The 19,984-nt window shown below is 41.3% G+C and overlaps 1 protein-coding gene across 7 annotated transcripts in view; it reads right to left on the minus strand.

Moving 5' to 3' along the window:
• NOSTRIN (nitric oxide synthase trafficking) overlaps positions 1 to 19,760 on the minus strand; it is a 67,353-nt gene extending 47,593 nt beyond the window's left edge. For 5 of the 7 annotated variants that reach the window (XM_071216306.1, XM_058300688.2, XM_004484201.5 and 2 more), the window contains exons 1-2: positions 19,644 to 19,760; positions 10,093 to 10,178 (exon numbers count right to left, since the gene is read on the minus strand). In XM_071216306.1, coding sequence (XP_071072407.1) covers positions 10,093 to 10,178; positions 19,644 to 19,670 — 113 coding nt within the window. In that variant the 5' untranslated portion in view covers positions 19,671 to 19,760. Of the gene's footprint in view, positions 1 to 10,092; positions 10,179 to 19,602 lie in introns of all 7 variants that reach the window. The other 2 variants (XM_071216308.1, XM_071216307.1) reach the window with 2 other exon arrangements.
• Between the last annotated feature and the right edge of the window lie 224 nt (positions 19,761 to 19,984).

Here is a 19,984-nt window from a genome sequence, read left to right on the forward strand (position 1 = left end):
GAAAACTTTCCACGGTATTCTGGGGCATTAGGAGAAATCAGATTAGCTATAGATTATAATGGTTGGCAATAAAGTGCTAAATTATGATTGAATGGACTAAGCATTAGCCTTCTAACAGGAAGCTGCAGGGGTGACCAATGCCAGATTTAAACAAGGAGTTTCCATTACAAGATCAGTAGGGAGTTGGAAGCAGGTGCTCCAAAAGCAAATTCCTTGGTGCTTTTGGATAGACTGAATCAGTCTCATCTTAAACTGAATTTACCATGAGGGAATTGTCCTATTCATAGACCCATCAGAAGCTAAAAAGAGGGCATATTCCTATTTATCGTCTTACTTTTGACTAAAGACACTAAACATGTAGCAAATCAAGTGCAATTTATGTTTTCTATCTTAACATGGATCAGAGTCTTTGCTGCTTATTTTCCAGTTTTTGAATTCTGTTTTAGCATTATTTATGACTTCATTTCATTTGGGAAACAATCTCAGAACCTCCAGTAACTAATTTAATACCTGCACATTTGCTCAAATTAGCCTCAGTGTTATAGACCAGCAAGGAAAGACAGCTATTTCTTCTAAAATGGAATCCAAACACCATGGGCTGTACTGCTGTTACATTTCTACTTACTTTTCCCTGTTGGTAAAGCAGTGCTCAAAATTATTTTTACAACTTTTTAAAAGAAAGACTATTGTTGGAGGCGATGTGCAGGAACCACCCATTTGTAAGCAGACCTTGCCCAAGTATGAGGGAAGGGTAAAGCAAGTATTTTCTCTGTTCTAGGAATATATTCTGATTGACGGGGGGGGGGGGGGGGGGGGGGGGGGGGGGGGGGGAGAGGGGGGGGAGAGAGTGCTGGCCTAGAGCAAGCTGAGGGAGACCTCACCCTTGATGAACCCAGATGCTCTAGAATCCCAGGCAAGCACTACCTTTCAGGCAGATGGCTTTAGGCAAGGTGAAAGAGAGTAATCAGACCTATCTCAAGGGGCTTTGTGATGATTAAAATGTGGTAATAAGCCAAGTTGTGCAGGAAGTTGGTGCTCAGTGAATGTAACAACTGTTATTGACCTATAAGGCTCTGCATTATCTGACCCCTGGCTTCCTCTTTGACTTCCCTCCTATCAGTCACCCCCTTGCTCAAGCTACTCCTGGTCAGTGCCCAAACACCATCCTGCCCCAGGGCCTTAGCACTTGCTGTGACTTCTGCCAGGTATCACATTGGTTTCTCTTTCATGTCATCTCCAAAATATCTTGTTCAAACATCACCCCCTCAGAGGTTGCCCTATTTGTGGCAGTTCGAGGTTATTTATGAATTCCAAAAAGAGAGATTGTATTTGTATACTGGTCTGTTCCTCTTAGTAAGATACCCTTTGAATGTATTAGATTCAGCTGAGATGACTTTGATTACACTAAGATTAGGGCTTTAATTTGACCATGTCAGTAGAGTGTAACTCAGTTTGAGTCCCCGCCCCCTTTGTGGGCTATATAAATAGATACTCAAATCAAGGAGACATGCAGAAGTAGATACAGAGAAAACCCACAGAGGAAGAGAGACAGTTCCATAGACACGGTAGAGGCCCTAGGAAGAGAGATGAACCATTTGCCTGATAGTTAACTCCTGACTTTATGAACAGAACAGAGCAGGTGAGCTTGGAAAGAATGAGCCCCAGGAAGAAAGACAGCCCTATGCCAGCGTACAGCTGAGATAGGAAGGAGCTGGACTCAGGAAGCCTTAAAAGGAAGGATGAACCCTTGCAAACATTGCCTGCCATCTTACAGAGTTAAGTGAAGAAGTGACCTTGAGTTTGACTTTTTAGGGCCTTGTAACTATAAGCTTTTACCCCAAATAAATACCCTTTATAAAGGTCAACAGATTTCTGGTACTTTGCATCAGCACCCCTTTAGCTGACTAATACACTATCTAAAAAAGCATCTCCATGACTGCCTATCCCCTTACATGGCTTTACTTATGTCACAGCACTTACATCATGTTATAATTTATTTTCTTTAGTGTACTTCTATGATTGCCCCTAGAATGTAAGCCCCATGATGGCTAAGAATTTGTTTTGTTTACTGCTGTATAGCCATGCCTAGAACAGTGCTTATATATAGTAGATGCTTGGTATGTAGTTCTTGAATGAACAAATGAATGAATGAGCAAATGAACTTCCCACAAGGTGTAGATCTAGAATTCTTACTGGTCTCTGCTGCAAGTCTATTCTCACCTCACCACTTCTGAAGACTTTAAACTGAAGAGCTATGCATTCCCTTACACTGGAGCCATGCTCAGCTGCGGTGTCAGAGTGCATTGCTTTCTGGCACTTGGAATAGCTAGACACATAAACCCTTACCTAGCTGATTGCTGACTGAAGGCTTTTGGACTTTCTTTTCAGATTGCTATTCTTGCTCGGAAGCAGTACATTGAGGGATTAAAATGCCACAATGTGTTTATAATGCTCATCTCAATGCTGGGCATGAAAAACATATTCAATAAATATTATTTCTTATTTTGTATCCAAAAGAACCTCTAAACCTTCAGGGCATGCCGAATATACAAAGCTGGGGGTGGGGTGCAGAGAGACCCCAAGGAGGGAGGGGTGGGCTTTCATTTTTGCCTTTTCTCATCCATCAAATCCTGAACACCCTGGAAGGGTTCCTAACAGGAAAGGTAATGCTGTCAGACACAGCCTCCTCCTCCGAATTCAGTTTCGCTTTCAGGATGTTCTTGCAAGCCGAACTAGCTGTCTCAAGAACTAAATAGAAATAAAAAGGAGACTATCAGTAGGAAGCATTGCTTTCCTGTAAATTGTTAACTTAATTGGATTCACCTGAAAAAAAAAAGACACCGGGCTTTGGTGGCAAGAAAGGGAGGGTGTGCGCTCCCTTTGAGGCAATTAGGTTCTTCCGTTTTGAGCCTAGGAATCTTTGCCAGCATTTCGCACGGACTTTCTCTGGAACACGGTGCACAGCCTGAAGAGACGGAATTACTGCACGTCATTTCTTGCACAGGAAAGCTTTATTTACATTCAAGGGTCTTAGAAATCTGAAGCAGGGCAGATTTGTAGGTTTACTGGTTGGCTGATAGGTTAAACATTCTTGTAATCCTGCACATGAAGTTTTTGTGTCCAAATCGTGCTCTCTTGACTAACGTGTTCCTAAAGCCTTTGTGACATGCTGCAGATGCTTGACCCGTCTTTTGCCCTCACGCAGAATAGTGACAGCCAAAGTTCACCAGGCGTGCGAGGCACCCTTCTCGGTGCTCTAGGTACGTTTCCTCACTTAATTCACAGTATCCCCCACAGGGTAGGCATGCTTCCTCCACCCATTTCATGGAGGAGAAAACCACATGAAGGAAGTGACAGAGCCGGGATTCGAACCTGGGCAGTCTAGCTCAGGAAGTTGCCTGCTTAACCACTCCGCTCTCCTGCCTCTGAATTTGCAGGGAAGAGGCTGGGTATGTAGTATTGCGGGGGAAGCCAAACAAAAGTACTTTTAAAAATTGACACAGCCTCTCATTTCACCTTTAATTGCAGTGTTCTGAGTCACCACAGCTCCTGGTGGCATAGCAACTAGAGCCAGAACCCACAGCAGCTTTGGTGCAGACATAACAAGCTTCTCAGGGCCTCTTTGAAAAGCATCTGAGCGGATGCTTTTGGAAGGCACCCAGGGGGATGGGGCATGGAATGCTTTAAAGGTCTGGAAAAGCAGAAAGTAGGGATTGAGGGGGTTGGGCTCTGATATAGAATATCACCAATCCAGCTTTTCGTGGCTGACTGGAGTTGGACACAGCCTACCTGGAGCAGTGCAAATACATCCTGTGTCTTTCTGCCTTCCTTTATTGATGGCCCGAAAGGAATTTAGAACCAGTATTCAAATCGACCAAGCGAAGAAGGATAGAAATCTTCCACTCTTAAGTTTTAAACTCTAATGACCATTTTGGAAACCTCAGCAGATTACTCTGTAACTCAGAAGAAAATTCAATGAAATACGATCTGGGTAGATGACTATTGGCATCTTGGTAGTGAAACCCAGTAACTATGGCCCCTCTCTGGTGAGTTGGCCTGCTACTGAAAATCTCCTAGGCCTCTGGCCACGAATGGCTGTCATCTTATTAGATGTTAATAGTTAAGTTCTTTCCTAGGGAAAAGTGCTACTTTTTGAGTATCCATGTCCCAAGTGGCAAGCATTGAGGGAGCCATCAATTTTATAAGTCGGAGTGTTTGTCATTTAAAACGAAACGCTGTGATGTGGTTAGCCCATGTTTATGGTCTAATGAAGCAGTATACAGCCCTTTAGAAATCCTGCTGAATAGAAAGGAAATGTGTAATAACAAAGCTCCACATAAACTTTTTTCTTGAAGGGAACTAAATCTATAGGGGTTTCTGGCCTTAAAGGCACAGCATGTAAAGGGCATCAAGAGAGGCAGTACTAATCTCAAATTAAGACATGGAATTTTCATTCCCTCATTAAACTAACCAGAAACAAGCTAGTAAGTACATTATGCTTAATTTTCTGGTTCTTTCCCAGTCTTTTCTTTCCATCTATGGCTACCGTATCTAATACTACTCAAAATTCCTACACTTGGCACATGCAGAATTGAGGATGTATAAATCTTTTGAGAGGTAACTCAACCATAGAATATTCCAGTGAGTTTTAAAGATTCTGGACCAGGGAAATGGCATGCACTGACTTTTATCCATTTATATTCTAATTTCCTTCCAGCATGTGGGCCAGGTCAATAAATTTTCATTAGTGATAATGAAGACCGCCCAATAAGTCAAAGACCAATATTTGGCGTAGATTTTAAAATATATTATACTTTTGAAAGAAAGGAGAGATGGAAAATATGCGGTTTTAGATTCAGTATTTTAGACAGAGAGCAAATTAAATTGTAAGAATATAAGCAACTCCTGCAATCAATTTTAAATCAAGATGATATAAAACTGTAGCTAATACCCATGTCCATGAGCAACACAGCTCTGAGCCGGAATGCAAGACTCCAGGATTGAGCGTGTTTGGATTTTTGTCCCCACGCCTCCCCTTACCAGGGGCCTTTGTGCAGCATAGATAGTAGTCCTGGACTGAGCAGTTTAAGAGACTTTGCCAGAACAGAGACACCAGCCGTGGAATGAAAAGAAATCTATGGTATAAAGGGGTTAGAAAAGAGAAATAGGAGGATTTGATCATGAGTTGGAACAGAGGAAGGACTCATGGGTGGCATCAGGTTTGATTGGATGATCAATGGCCCTAGTGTCCATGGTAAAAAATCAAGGAGGAGTACTAGCTTTGGAGAAAGCTGATGAGCTCTGCTTTGGACATACATATATAACATACATATACATATATTTTTTTAAAGACTTATTTATTATTTCCCCCCTTCCCTCCTCCCACCCTGCTGTTTTTGCTGTCTGTGTTGTCTTCTCTTCTCATTTTCTCTCCTCTAGTATTCACCAGGATTCAATCCTGGAGACCCCTGATATGGAGAGAGGTTCCCTGTCAATTGCGCCACCTCAGTTCCTGGTTCCTGTTGCGCTTCACCTTGACTCTCCCCTTGTCTCTTTTTTGATGCATCATCACCTTGCTGCACGACTCACTTATGTAGGCACTGGTTCACCATGTGGGCACTGTCCCACCACACGGGCACTGGCTTACCATACGGGCACTTGTGCAGGCACTGGCTTGCCACATGGGCATGCTTTCTCTTCTTCTTTTTTACCAGGAGGCCCCAGGGATTGAAATTGGGTCCTCCCAAATGATAGGTGGAAGATTATCACTTGAGCCACATCTGCTTCCCTGCTTTGGATATATTGAGTACTTTGTGGTTTCATGGGACAATATAGGCTGTTGGATATATGGTTTGAAGTACAGTTAAGAAATCATGCCTAGAAATATAGATTTGGGAGTCATCATATTAAAAAAAGAGCTGAAGCTGAGATAGTCAAGATAACCCAGGGGAAAGGGTTGTGTAGAAAAGGTGAAGATTTAGAAAATACTTCATTTCAATTTTTTATTGCTTTGTTGGTAGTGCCTGAAATGGATTATTGATGGAACAAATGGTCAATTATATTTCCTTTTTTTCCTTCTTTTCTTTTCTCTCTCCCTCTTTTTTTTTTTTTTTCTTTTTCCAGAGCAACGGTACTTGCCATTTGAAAGCCCGATTTTAAGCTTCCAAACAGAGGAGCAATTTATTTTCCTATCAGAGCCTGTTAAAACATTAGCTGTGAGGGTACAGGGATCTAAGCACTCATTTTGGGGATGCACCTGTGTCTTTTAAAATCTAATCTGTAATTGTATTAAAGTGAGCCTGATGACATTGGCATTAGGCATTGTGGGAATTGTATATCTCTGGCCAATACAGATTTTGGTCTGCTACTGGAGACAAAGGAAACTGAAGCAACTAATTGGATAAAAGAAGCCATGCATGACAATGAATTGCAAAATATCCTGGCAAAATGGTGTTTCAATAACAACTGCCCTTTTCTATCATCACCAATTAGAATAAATGGAGAAGGCGGCTGAACTTTGAAATGAAACATTATCTGGATTCAAGGCTTGGTAGTGATGTTGCCTCTTGTGCCCATGTGCTATTATAGAACTCGGTGAAGCAGAACCACATTTCAACACACTCTTAAACGAGGTATCTGGAAATGTAAATATCCAAGGACATTAAGACCTTGTTCTAACAATGCAGATGTAATAATAATAAGCAAATAAATCCATAACTATCTTCTCATTTATTCAATCTACAAGAACTTACTGAATGTCTTTTGTGCGTCATACACCTTTAATTAAAGAAGCCCTAGGTGCTCCCTCATTTTATCTTTTATGATGCTTGTCAGTGGTTTTACCTCCATGATTTTCTGTCATAACCCTCAGTGGAAATGCCTACTATATGTATTCCAAGAGTACCATTTTATGTATCTTATGAAGTTTCCCATTACTTGTCTATAATCCTAAGTAAGAAGACAGTTTCTCTGAAAGGCCACTGGCTTTCTAGATATTTTCCTAATATAAAGTAAAGGCATCACTGATTCATAAGTAATAAGTCCTCCCATTTAGAAGGAAAATAGGCCCCAGGCTCATGTCTGGATACCTAGTGGGAATCAGCTGTTCATAATTTTCATTCCAGGAAAGCAATTTTTTCTAAAGTCTCATATGGCGAGAATAAAGAGTGTAATCTCAGCTACGCAGTGGCCATTCATATTGGTGATATTGTTATGATGATGACCCAGTTCAAACACAGTAGGAAAAGGCAGTGAGTTCAGAATCACTTCCGGTGGGAGAGACGCGACCTAGTCCTAGGAAGTGAAGCAGCCTCTGTCATAGCTAGCATAGATGAAGGAATGCCATCCATGTAAGAAAACACAATGTGCCACATATTCATAGATTAATAGAGGGCTTGTTTCCACTAGACAATGTTTTCCCCCATATACTGACTCCTTTAGGGCAGTGAACATCCTTCAGGCCAGACACACAATTAAAAAGCTGAACAGGGAAGCGGACTTGGCCCAGTGGATAGGGTATCCATCTACCACATGGGAGGTCTGTGGTTCAAACCCCAAGTCTCCTTGACCCGTGTGGAGCTGGCCCATGTGCAGTGCGCCCTGTAAGGAGAGCCACCCAGCACGAAAGAAAGTGCAGCCTACCCAGGAATGGTGCCACACACAGAGAGCAGACACAACAAGATGACGCAACAAAAAGAAACACAGATTCCTGGTGCCGCTGGTAAGGACAGAAGCAGTCACAGAAGAACACACAGAGAATGGACACAGAGAGCAGACAACGTGGGGGATGGGGGTGGAGGGGAGGTTGGGGGGAAAGGGGAGAGAAATAAACAAATTAAAAAAAAAAAAAAGCTGAGCAAGAGGAGGAAGCCTCCTTTAAAGCTCCAGCATGAGCAGACCCTGCCAAATGACAATTTACTAGGAATGAACATAAATAAAGCAACCCACAAATGGCATCTGGGTTAACGAGAAATGATTTAATTGTACAGGATTAGAGTTACAAAATGTTAGGAAGCCTCTATTGCATACACTACCTAATATGTAGCTTTTGTTTGGTCTAAGAAAACATTAGTCCCCCCTTTTATATTTATGTTATGCATTTTTAATCTCAGAGATGTGTAAATAATTTTGCTAACTATAGTACTTTTTAGATTTCACTTTCTAAAGTCTGTTCCAGAAGGAGGTAGAGCCATGAGGGAGGTATCTCTAGCTATCCAACACACCAGGTGTGTTTGCCACTCTAGTGTGCACGGATAGAGGGTTTTGCATATTAATAGATCCAGGGCAGATGGTAGCCCTAGGAAGCTATTTCAAGGGAGACACAGATAAGAAATAAAGACTCTGCAGAAAGAAAGTAGACAGGTCTGTGGCAGTGTGGGCATGTAGAATGATCTGGACAAGGGAAAAACAAGAAGGCAGGTTTTGGACAGTGACTCCCCCGATGTATTCAACTCACTGTCGAGTCTGTTTACCAGGAGGCATTGTTTATCATCTGCCTTCGGTGTTCACAGCTCTATACCAGGCAGTAGTTTTGTTTTGTTTTTTATTTATTTTTATTTATTTCTCCCCTGCTCCCCCTACCCCCCGCATTGTCTGCTTTCTGTGTCCCTTCTCTGTGTGTTCTTCTGTGACCAGGAATCTGTATTTCTTTTTGTTGTGTCATCTTGTGTCAGCTCTCCGTGTGTGTGGTGCCATTCTTGGGCAGGCTGCATTTATTTTCGCGCTGGGCGGCTCTCCTTACAGGCGCACTCCTTGCGCGTGGGGCTCCCCTACGCGGGGAACACCCCTGCGTGGCACGGACTCCTTGCGCGCATCAGTGCTGCACATGGGCCAGCTCCACACGGGTCAAGGAGGCCTGGGGTTTGAACCGCAGACCTCCCATGTGGTAGACGGACGCCCTAACCACTGTGCCAAGTCTGCTTCCCAAGCACTAGTTTTGAACACTGGGACAGCAGGGCTAAAACATGTACAGATACTTCCTGATCTGCAGGCAGGAGATGCTTTCTTATCTAGGCAATGGGCTGAGTTTGTATAATAATGACTTTGTTTATTTTAAGTAATTTCCTTTGACATGGAGGAAAACTTTTTTTTCATACAACAAATTCCCTCCCAGATTGTTCTCCATTTCTCTTTCATAGAATCAAAGCAGTTTGGCTTTGGTTGGAAGTAATTTCTTACTAAATTGTTTTTTTCCTTTTTGGCCCCCTTTGACAAATCTGATTATTTTCTTTACAATAACCTGTTTGATCTCTACTGTATATTTCCCTGGCCTCATTTAGTGGTCCTGTTAAGCTAATACTCTTCTTTACTCTTTATTTCCTAATGCAGGATGAATTGACCCATGTTTCTTGTTCTTACAGTATACACACCATACTTGAAACTCTGAAGTGGATTGATTACCCTAAAAGAAGAAACAAACTTTCCTGAAGATCTCTTTAGTGTGGCTGGTCACACTATCTAGAGGTAGGGAAATGGCCCAAAAGATCCCTTACCGCCCAATTCAGTCCTTTCATTCTCCAGGTTATACAGGAATTTTTGTTACTTTCTTAACTGAGCTACATGTGCTCCTTTCAGCACAGTGAACAGTTCTATACATGATCACATCTAGTATTAGAAGATGATATTGAACATGGAGACTTTTCATTCACCCATCCATTCATTCCTCAGACATTTACTGAAGAAGTTATAAAAGCACCATGCTAAGATCTCAGTACACAGAGATGAGTAAGACACAGCCCCACAGGGGAGGCGGACATGTAAACTAATAACTGCCACGGTGTGAGAAGTACCATAACAGGCGTGTGCATCAGGTACAGAGGTGGCCCCTGGGAGGGGTGATGGACTCAGTCTGAGGAAACACAAGAGGCTTGGCAGAGCCTTCCCCAGTGGACTTACTTCCCATTGTTCCCTGATTTTTACGGTGCTCGAATGATAAATGTGCAGAGAGGAGAATTACTCTTCAAACCAGTATCTCAAGTACTGCAATATACAGCAGCAATTTCTGGAAAGTAGGAGAGCCTGTAATCATTTCTACAGTCACGTAGCTTGCTGCAACTAAAGAAGAACTACTTACTGCAAATGTGCATTTTTTACCTTTGCTGAAGAACGGATGTGATTTGCTTGCAGAAATTCTCTCCATTTTGAGAAAACTCCTTTAGGTTCTTGTACACTTTATTATACTGGAGGAAAAAAAAAAGGAAAGAAGCATAGGAGGATTCTGAGCACTTCCAATGATAAAATTCCTGTGAATCCAGCATGCTGCTGTAATGGCGACTGTAGCTGTAAATGAGCACGCAGCTATGGGGCTATATATCTTTTGGATCAGTTAAGATAAAAAATTTGTCTCCTGTGCCTGAATATGAAAGATCCTAAAGGACTTTTCAAAAAAATTGTTTCTCCTCTAGGCCAAATGTTAGCAACTCCAGAATGGGGTGCATTTTGGAGCCTGGCTTCCTGTTGCATCAATTGTTCCCAGGAAGATCAAAAGTACATTATAAAAGGACAACCGTTTTTATCCCCTCCCTCAACTTCAAGACAATAGCCCCAGGGTTACGACAAATGCTGAACCATTAACAAGAGCTTTTCTTGGCCAAGATGTCAAAATGTAAGTGAATACCTTGTGAATAAAATTTTGCCTGAATTCTCTCGTCTCCTTTACCTCTAGTAATAATAATGTTATAATATGAGTTGAACTTTTTGGTTGAACCAAACACTTATGATATATGAATTTAACCTACAGACACAAGAATTCCAAGTGAGTGTTTTTTAAATCAATTTTATTGAAACATATTCATAAACTATACACTCCATCTAACATGTATAATCAAGGCCATTTCCAAGTGAATAGCTTTGCCCTTTGCTTTAGAAGACTAGCACATCATTCTGAAAACTATATTTGTAAATGTCAATAGCTTTTAAGTGCCCCAATGCAGAGTCCATTGATCTGCAGACTTCCTGACACAGAGTGGGTAAACGAGGCCATGACATGGTCCCCAATATACTCTCTCACACAGTGTGCATTTGGGAGAGGCAGTTTTACTTAAGAGAAAGTGAATTCTGCGTGGATTGAGCGAGGTGCTGTGGTTCTTTGCATGTACAATAACCTGGCCTTTCCTAGCACTCAAATATTTTCGGCATTCAGTTGGGCACCTTGTCGAGAAGGGAAAAGGGAAGGAAACTCACATTTACTGAGTGCCTACCTTATGGCAGGAGGGCCCTAGCAATCTTTCTGATGTCCAGTGCTAGCAGAGTATCAAACAGAGGCGACGGAGGGCCACAGAGGAGGAAGGAACTAAAGAAATGACGTCATCCAGGTCCCTATCTTTGGGGTGGGATGGGCCATTCCCTAGTATATAGTGATTCAGTCCTAGAGATACAAAGATCCTTTTTTCTTTATGCAGTAGTTTAACTTTCTCCTGAATTTAACAGAGAAGGAAGGCCCTGCCAGGATTTGGTACACACACAGTAGTAGCAAACCGTTTCAGTGAAACCATCTGGGATAAAAGGACAGTGGTCAAGGCGCAAAGCTCTTTAGAAAGAAACTAGTAACTCCTAAAGCAGGTTTTGCAAACCTGAATTCCTGCAGCCTCTGAATGAGGGAGGAGCAGGGTGAGGACTGTTGCTGCAGAAGCACTGCCAGAATCTCTCTGGCCCTTCTCTGCATGTGGGAATAGGACCATGGATGGCCAGACCGTCCAATTTCTCCAAAAATGTCAAAATCAGGTTTTGTATCTGAAATAACATGATTGTTTTTAAATGGTAGCAAAGGCTATTCACAAATTTCAAAACTCTCTGTAGAATAAGCAAAACACACCTGAAGTAGGGTTCCAGTTTGGGGCCATTGCCACAAAGATACTCTTCTCCTATGAGAGTCATGAGAGGAAAATCACGAACTTGGCAACCAATCTCCCTAATCTTTACTTCCTATAAATAACTTGGCACATGTGAATGATGTGATATTATTAAGAGCTCTTTACTCCGCTTAAAGGTACAATGGGAAAGTTTGGGTGAGCATATTAAAATTGTGAGACATCTTAGGATAAAGAAACTTACCTAACATTTTTGTTTACTCCTATATTACCTAAACATTGTCACTAAAATTCCCCTATAACCTTTCAACTTCTTCCTATAACACCTAATTACATCCCACAAAACACATTTAGGTGTCATGGGAAGAAATTTGATAAATGTTTAGCAGGGCACATGTCCCTAGAATAGAGTCACTTCTCAGCCTCCTCTCCTTGAGGTGCAGGCATGTGTGTAGCTGCTGACCAAGAGGGTGTAGGCGATTTTGTGGGGGTCTCAGTGAAGGTTCCTTAAAAGGAGATGATTTGTTTGGAAGATGATTCCTTCTTCAAATCTCATAGTTCTCTTTCCTGCCACCTTTGGGAAGGAAGGCTGGTGCCATGAGGTGGTCTTGAGGGCTTGGGGATGGACGCCATGAAATCGTACAGAAGAGAGAAAGAGCTCTGTTCCTGATGGCTATGGGTTCACCACACAAGCTCTCAGCTCTCTACTTTTGGGCTTATTTTATGTGTGAGATAAATACAATGATATATTTTTTTATTCTCATTTTGGGCTTTTTCTTTACAGGGCTGAACATAATTCTAACTTTTACACCATCTTTTAATTTTTTATTGTACATTATTAAACATTTTTAACATACAGAAAATAATGATATACTTTTTGTACACACTGCCTAATTTATGTAGATATTAAAATTTTGTTTCTGCTCTCTCTTTAAATAACTAATTTTTTCCTTTTCCTAATTTCTTTTGCTATTCTTGGGCATTTCTCTTTGATATGAACATTTATCTAATTATAATTTATAAAATAATTCCTGTTGAGATTCTAATTGGAATTGCATTACATATAGTTTCAATTTGGGGAAATTGACTCTTTTTTATAGTATTTAGACTTCCCATCCAAGGACATAGCAAGTCTTCATTTGTTCAAATCTTATTTTAAGTTCAATAAAATTTTATGATTGTCTTTATAGGTCCTGTGGCTTTCTTATTTGATTTATTTCTAAATATCTCACAGTGCTAAGCTATATATTTTTTATGCATTGTCCTTTCTGCTCTTTCACTGATACCCAGGGAGCCTTTATTCCTTCTTCAGCCCACAAGAAAGCAGAAACAAAGGCACATAGAAACCATGGGGCCAAATGCAAGATAGAAAGATTTGGATGCATGCTACAGAGTGAGCTTTTCAGCTCTTGAACTCTGTGTTGGGCTGGGGCTGAGGATGGGAGAGAAGACAGCAGTGAGATGGAGCAGAAGGGTCAGTAGCCTTCAGAGTGGGAGTGAAGAGAAGAATCTCCTTTCAGTAGAAACAGAGTGGGAGGAAGGGACCCTGAGATGAACTGACCGAGATGGCCCATTCCTCAAGGCACACAATCACCCAAGGACAGCTACCATCCAACAATCCTGGGGAAGACTAGGGAACCTTGGACACCAAGTGTATAGAGGTGGGGACATATGGGCAAAATCTTGACCAAAGTGGAAACAAGCAGAATCAGCTGAGAACTTTTCTGGAGCTGTAGAGAAAGATGCATTTCCCAAGCATAAGTCATCAAAACTCACCAAAACACTTTTTTTTTTTTTTCCCTAGGAGGTACTGGGGATTGAACTTGGGACCTCATATATGGGAAGCAGGCACTCAACCAACTGAACTATACCTGCTCCCCAAACACGTTTTTTAATAATGTCTCTGGGCACTAGTTTTAGAAGGCCAGACCACCATTAAAGTTTATAAACTAGTGGTGAATGGTGGAGCCTTTGGCAGACTGGAGAGTGCCTGTTTTCCCAAAGTCATTCAAATTCAACTTTTTAAAACTTTGGGCTACTCAAACATAGCACATCTTATGGACTCAATTATTCTTTTTTTTTTTTTTTTTTTGAGGTGCCAGGAGACAGGCATTGAACCCAGGAGCTGGGAAGCTGGCACTCAATCACTGAGCCACAATGGCTTCCCTGAGTTAGTTTTTTTTCATTTGTTTTGATTGTTGTTAGTTTTTGGTTTCTTTACAGGAGGCACTGGGAACTAAAACCAGGACTTCTCCTGTGGGAGGCAGGCATTCAACCACTTGAGCCACATCCACTCCTTCAATTTACCTTTGGGCTGTCAGTTTGAGATTCTTGAAGATGACTTCCTGTCATTTAATAAACTATAGCTTCCTAACTTTTTTCTATCACAGCACACATAGAAAATGGTATTTGTACTGGTACAGTGTGGTAAATGGACAAAGTTGTTCAAGAAGAGGCAATTGACCCGTGGGCTCTGACCACCCCAGCCACGCTCTGCCAATTCAAGGCATGAGAGGATTCGTGTCTCAGGTACACCTGCAGCCCATTCCCCGAACTCTAGAGTGCCCAGGCACACACAAGTCTAGAAGTTCTTCAATAGATTGTGTTGTTAATTTAGTGATCAGATAAGAGCAGGATGTTCTGCTTACAACAGAAACAGAGAGAATCTTTATCTGTGACCCTATATACAATGTGCTGGAAACTCCTAGACAAACCATGATCCAGAATGAGATAAAGATGTCCAGCCAAGGAACAAAAGAGTTACTAAAAATACTTTATCTCACCATAATCCCTTATTTGGTAGTAGTGATTCTGTACCTTTTATCATGTACTATCTACTCAAATCTGAAGGCAAAAGCTTAAAAAGCAGACTTGAATAAAAATCAAAGCAGGTCCTAGAGGCCACCTAGACCTGTGTGTAATTAGAAAATCCTGGAACACATGTGCTTTGGGAGAGGCCGTATTTGTGACCTTGCCTTTGGCTCCCCCCGTCTGTCTCACTTCACCCGCCAATCCACCACAGAGGCTCTGGAGGGGGTCCATGGGGTACAGTTCGGAAACAACTGAAGTCGAATCCCCTTACTTTACAGTGGATGATTTTTAGCCCAAGTTGCTGAAAATAGCTTCTTTCATTAGGGACAGAACTTTTAGGGGAGCAAATCAATTAGAGAATCCATCAGAAATATTTATATTTACAAAATGGCCTAATCAGTATAATCACACTAAGTTTACTAAGAGCTATAGTAACTTTTAAGTGCTATGAGAAGGACAAATGGCTTCTTAATACCATCAACCAGCACAAGAAGAAGGGCTTGCTCTGGACAAAGTCATGTTGAAGGTGAAATTTTGGTGCCCCTTTCCCACCCACTGAGACTTCTAGTACTCCACCTCCTACCAAATATTCATTCCAGGAAAAGACCTATTATTGATCTAAACATCTCCATATGAATTTATGTCAACATGCTTCTCCCTGGGGTCATTAATCACTAAGAAAAATGTCATTTATAGTTGTGGAATTAAAGGGTTTGTCCCATGATAAAGGGAATTAAGGATGGGTATAGAATATTTAAGACCTTTCTGAGTCTCTAAAAAACACCCCTTCACAAAGATAACTGGTCTATTCAGGCATTTCACATTCAGCCATTGGGAGAGTGTTTCTGCCTAGCACTTACAAGCAAATTCTCTTGCACAAATGTGGTCATTGAATAAAAAAACAACTTAGTAATCCAGGCAATTGGCACATGAAGTGATCAGGCACATGAATTATAAATAATATGCTATTCCCTATGTCATCCTTGGCGAAGCTGCTCTGACTTTCCACAGTTTGAATGATTAAGAAGTTAAATTCCATTATTTTTGAAAAATCAATTTTTATTCTAAGTGCTAGCTTGGAAAGATTTTTTGGATAATGATGACCATGATAATGTTAAATAAAATATGATATTCTACTTAAATTTAATTTAAGAAGATTTTGCTGGATGCCTTCTGGAAGCCAGGGACTGTGCTATGGATTTTGTGTGAATTCTGATTCATTGAGAATAATGTTTTAAAGCATTGCCCCTCTAACCAAGGTATCACCTGTATTTAACAGGCTTCTGTGTAATATTTGCTGTCTCCATAGCAGGTTGTCATAGATTATGAGACCCACGTTAGAGGAGTCTTAAAAAGAACATTTGCAGAATGTGAGCTACTCTATTCTTTCCTCCTATTATTTACAGATGAGGAAACAGAGGTCCAAGAAATGTGGAATGGCACACTCAAAGTCACACACCTCATTGGTGCACACGGGGATGCTGTGGATCACAGGACATCCACGCCAGGCCACAGCTGCCTCCTCCTGCTCTACAGTGAACCAGAATCCCTCAGGAGCCATGGACCAGTGCACAGGATCTTCTGCATTAGTGCCAGTCAGTATCCAGTGACACAGCCGAGCTGCCGAGGTGGGAGGCTCAGGTTGGCCTCTGGACCAGGCTGGAGGAGCGGCCCCATGGTCTGGGGCTGTTTCCACAGCAGATGACATAAGGGAAGGGGATGACTGCGTAGACCCCAGAAAGCCAGCCTTGACTGGACCCTACATGGATACCATAAGAGTGACTCCAAAATAGCAACTTGATTACAGTTTATTACTTCGCCTTGATTTTGATGGCAGTCTGTCATAGGAAGATGCTACTTTTTTATTGGATTACTTCATTTGGAGATAATCTGATCACCATCTATTTCTTGCACATGGATTTGAAGATGATTCCTCTTGGCATATTTTTAGGTTTTGAAGCTAAGCTCATAGGCATCAAGGCATCAATGCCCAGAGCCAACTCTTTTCCTTTTCAAACACAGAACTTTTAAAAAAATCTTCAAATAAGTTCTGACACGCTTACAATTAATTTAAAGCCTTACACAGCATTTTGCCAGGCTTGGTGCTTCCCTGGGATGACTAATTATTTGTGTTTCACTCATTGACTTCAATTTGGGGGGCTGGATGGCCCTGCTATCAGGCTGTCTTCTTCTTAGAGCATGGTCTAAGAGATTCCCAAACTTTTCTGTGCCGTGGGCCCCTTTGGCAGTCTGGTGAAATCTATTTACTCAGAATAATATTTTTAAAGACATAAAAAAAGATAACATACAATTACACAAGAAGCTAATCATATTGATGTATATTTATAAAAAAGCATTTTTCTTCAAATTTGTGGTATTAGATGTGTCTTTTTATTAACATACTAAATAACGAGACTTAAGAATTACCAGAATTCCTAAGTGGTGCTGAGAGTAAACCATATTTCTAAATTCTGCAACAAGTGTTATATTAAAACATCTGTGTTTTTTTATTGCTTACAAAGCCACAGGCACTTAGAATTACTGGGGTTTGTTGCATATATTTGGAATTGAAGGAATTCCAAAGTTTAGTTAGCCATTAGTAAAACTAAGAAGGGAAATTCATGCAAACCATTGATTCATTGATGTAGACCAAGTTAGACCTGTAACTAAGCTAAGGCTTTATGAATTGTGTCCTGGGCAACCCTAGTGACCCATGGAATGGGACCCTGTGCAGATGGGTTAAAGCTCTGGGTTCCTTCATAAAATGACCAAAGTGTTCCATGAAGCATTCATTTGCAATCCACTCCCTTGTTTTACTTCTGTCCCCAAATTGCAGCCTCATCTTCACACAGCTTTGTTCCCAAGTACAAGCTAGGACTGCTCCCGGAAATCAACTAGAACATTTGATCAAGATGAAACAACTACAAATAGAGATTCCGTGCCTTTTGAGGGTCCAGCCCCTCTGGCTCCTGACTACCTTTGGTGACACTGGCTCCACGAAGATGACCTTCAGGCTGCAGACAAGGGTTGGGTCCTTGGGACAATGGCACAGTCTAGGGTAAAGAACTTCTCAGCACGTCGTCGGAAAGTTTAGCATTGAATTCACCTTGAGATATGGTGACAGACTGTCCTGGGCTGGTTAAAAGGAAAAATATCTCCCAAATCCCAGTCTGCAGGCTGCCTTGGCAGCTTGGGAAAGGGATGTTAGGGTTTTAGGGTTTTAGTGCACTCTTTTTTTTTAATTAAATGAACCTGGTCTCAGTTTCTCCCTCTTCTTTCTATTCCTCTCTTTCCTTGGTGTTTACTTCTTTTTTGATAACTCATGGGGACATTTTTGCCTCCACTTATCCCATCCTGCGTAATACCACCAACTTATGCAAAAATGTTATCAAAGTATCAATAATGAGATGGAAGAAAACTTGCAATTTTAGCAAGAGAATAAACAAACAAATATGAAAAGAGTTTTTTTAAAAAACTGATCCATGCTTACTAATGAGAGAAGATTGGGATGGAGGTAATTAAAAGGGGGCAGAGGGAAGTGGATGTGGCTCAAGCAGTTGGGTGCCTGCCTACCACATGGGAGGTCCCAGGTTCAGTTCCTGGTGCCTCCTAAAGAAGACATGCAAATCAGCAAGTTGATGCAATAGGCTGGTGCAGTGAACTGATGGAACAAGACTGATGCAAGGAGATGACGCTGTGAAGAGACATACTAAGGAAACACAATAAGAGATACAATTGGGAGCGGAGGAGGCTCAAGCCATTGGGTGCCTCCTTCCCACATGGAAAGTATCAGGTTCGGTTTCTGGTGCCTCCTAAAAAGAAGATAAGCACATACCGAACAGACACAGAGAGCAGACAGGCAGCACAAAAAATGAGGGGGAAGGAGAAATAAATAAAATAAATCTAAAAAAGGGAGTGGAGCAGAGTTTCACTCACTCTTAAAATCTATATACAGTCATATTGTTGGAATTTGCTTTTACATTAAGATCATATTACTTTTGTATTTAAAAAGGTAAAAGTAGGCAGACCTATTAAAACACTATCATTATTAAGATTACTAGTCATCTATAAATCCATCTCATTCACTCATCTGATTCCTGAACTTGTTTTATGGAATAGCAGCTGTGGTTCCATACCCTCTAAGCCTGTGCTTTACATTCACTGAATAAATAAAAATGAATTAATCAATCCTCAGCGGATTCTTTGTATGTGTGGCTTTATTGCAGCCCCCATTTATCTGCCTCTCTACAGGTTTTTAAAAATAAACTATTTGAAGAATAAATGCAACCTCTTGCTTTTGACATCAGTTTAAACTACCAGCACCATATATTGGGATAAGACACTGGTAATCCTTGATTATTTTATTTCCAAAATAAATACATTTCCCCTTTGTTTTGTTTCTTGGTTCTTAAATTACTTCTCTACTATTGCTGCTAACAACCTCACAGTGTCTTTGGACTTTTGATCAATGGTCTATTTTTAGGACTGAAACAAACATGTTGGTAAATCTGTCTGAGAACCCTGCAGGCAGGACAGAGTGGAAAGTCTGTCCTTCCTATTCCAGGACTTAAAATCCTTGACTCTAAACGGTAAGGGAAAATATGCAAAAACCTTCCACTCTGATTTCATTCTCAGAGCCAAAGTTTGGCTGCAGAAGTTTTATGCATTTTTAAAATCTACTTTACACATAAGATTGGCACTGTTGGTGTAGATCTCAAGAATATTTTCACATCAGCCACCATCTGCATCCAAATAGGACGCTATACCCACTTAAAATTTTTCCAAGCATGTGAGAATGAAAAATGACAACTACCTGCCCTGTCATTTGCTAGAAAGGGCTTCTGTTTTAAATTGAACCAAACAAACAAACGAAACCCACCACGGACTTTTGTACCACAGCCAGTATCTAAACATATTTGGCTTCAGACCGTCTCAAATTTCCTAAGTTTAAATCCATTAATAAATAAATCCAACTCCCACCTACCTTCTCCCACCCAGGCACACAAAGCACCCTGAGCTACTCACTGAACAGTCGGACAGCGGGTCCCTCATGGTGAAATGTTGTTCGCTTCTGCCTTGGACCAGGGCTCCAGCACTCCGTGCTCAGCGATCAAGGCTGGGTGTGTCTTGGACTTCCGGATTCACAGGGCGCGTGGGCCTAGAGAACGTCAGTGCTTGTCAAACACTGGGAGGAAGGTCCAACCCTGGACTTGGGTCCCTTTTGTTTTCTTGAAAAAGCAAAGAGTGGGTTGGGTCAAGAAAGCTGGTGTGAGATGATGAGAATGATCTTTGTAAGCAGAATTTTGTAAATAGGGTGCCTTTTAAAAGGCAAAGTAAAACCAGCAGCATGACCGAAGCCTCGGGAG

This window comes from Dasypus novemcinctus, chromosome 7 (assembly GCF_030445035.2).
Source record: "Dasypus novemcinctus isolate mDasNov1 chromosome 7, mDasNov1.1.hap2, whole genome shotgun sequence".
Taxonomy (NCBI): domain Eukaryota; kingdom Metazoa; phylum Chordata; class Mammalia; order Cingulata; family Dasypodidae; genus Dasypus; species Dasypus novemcinctus.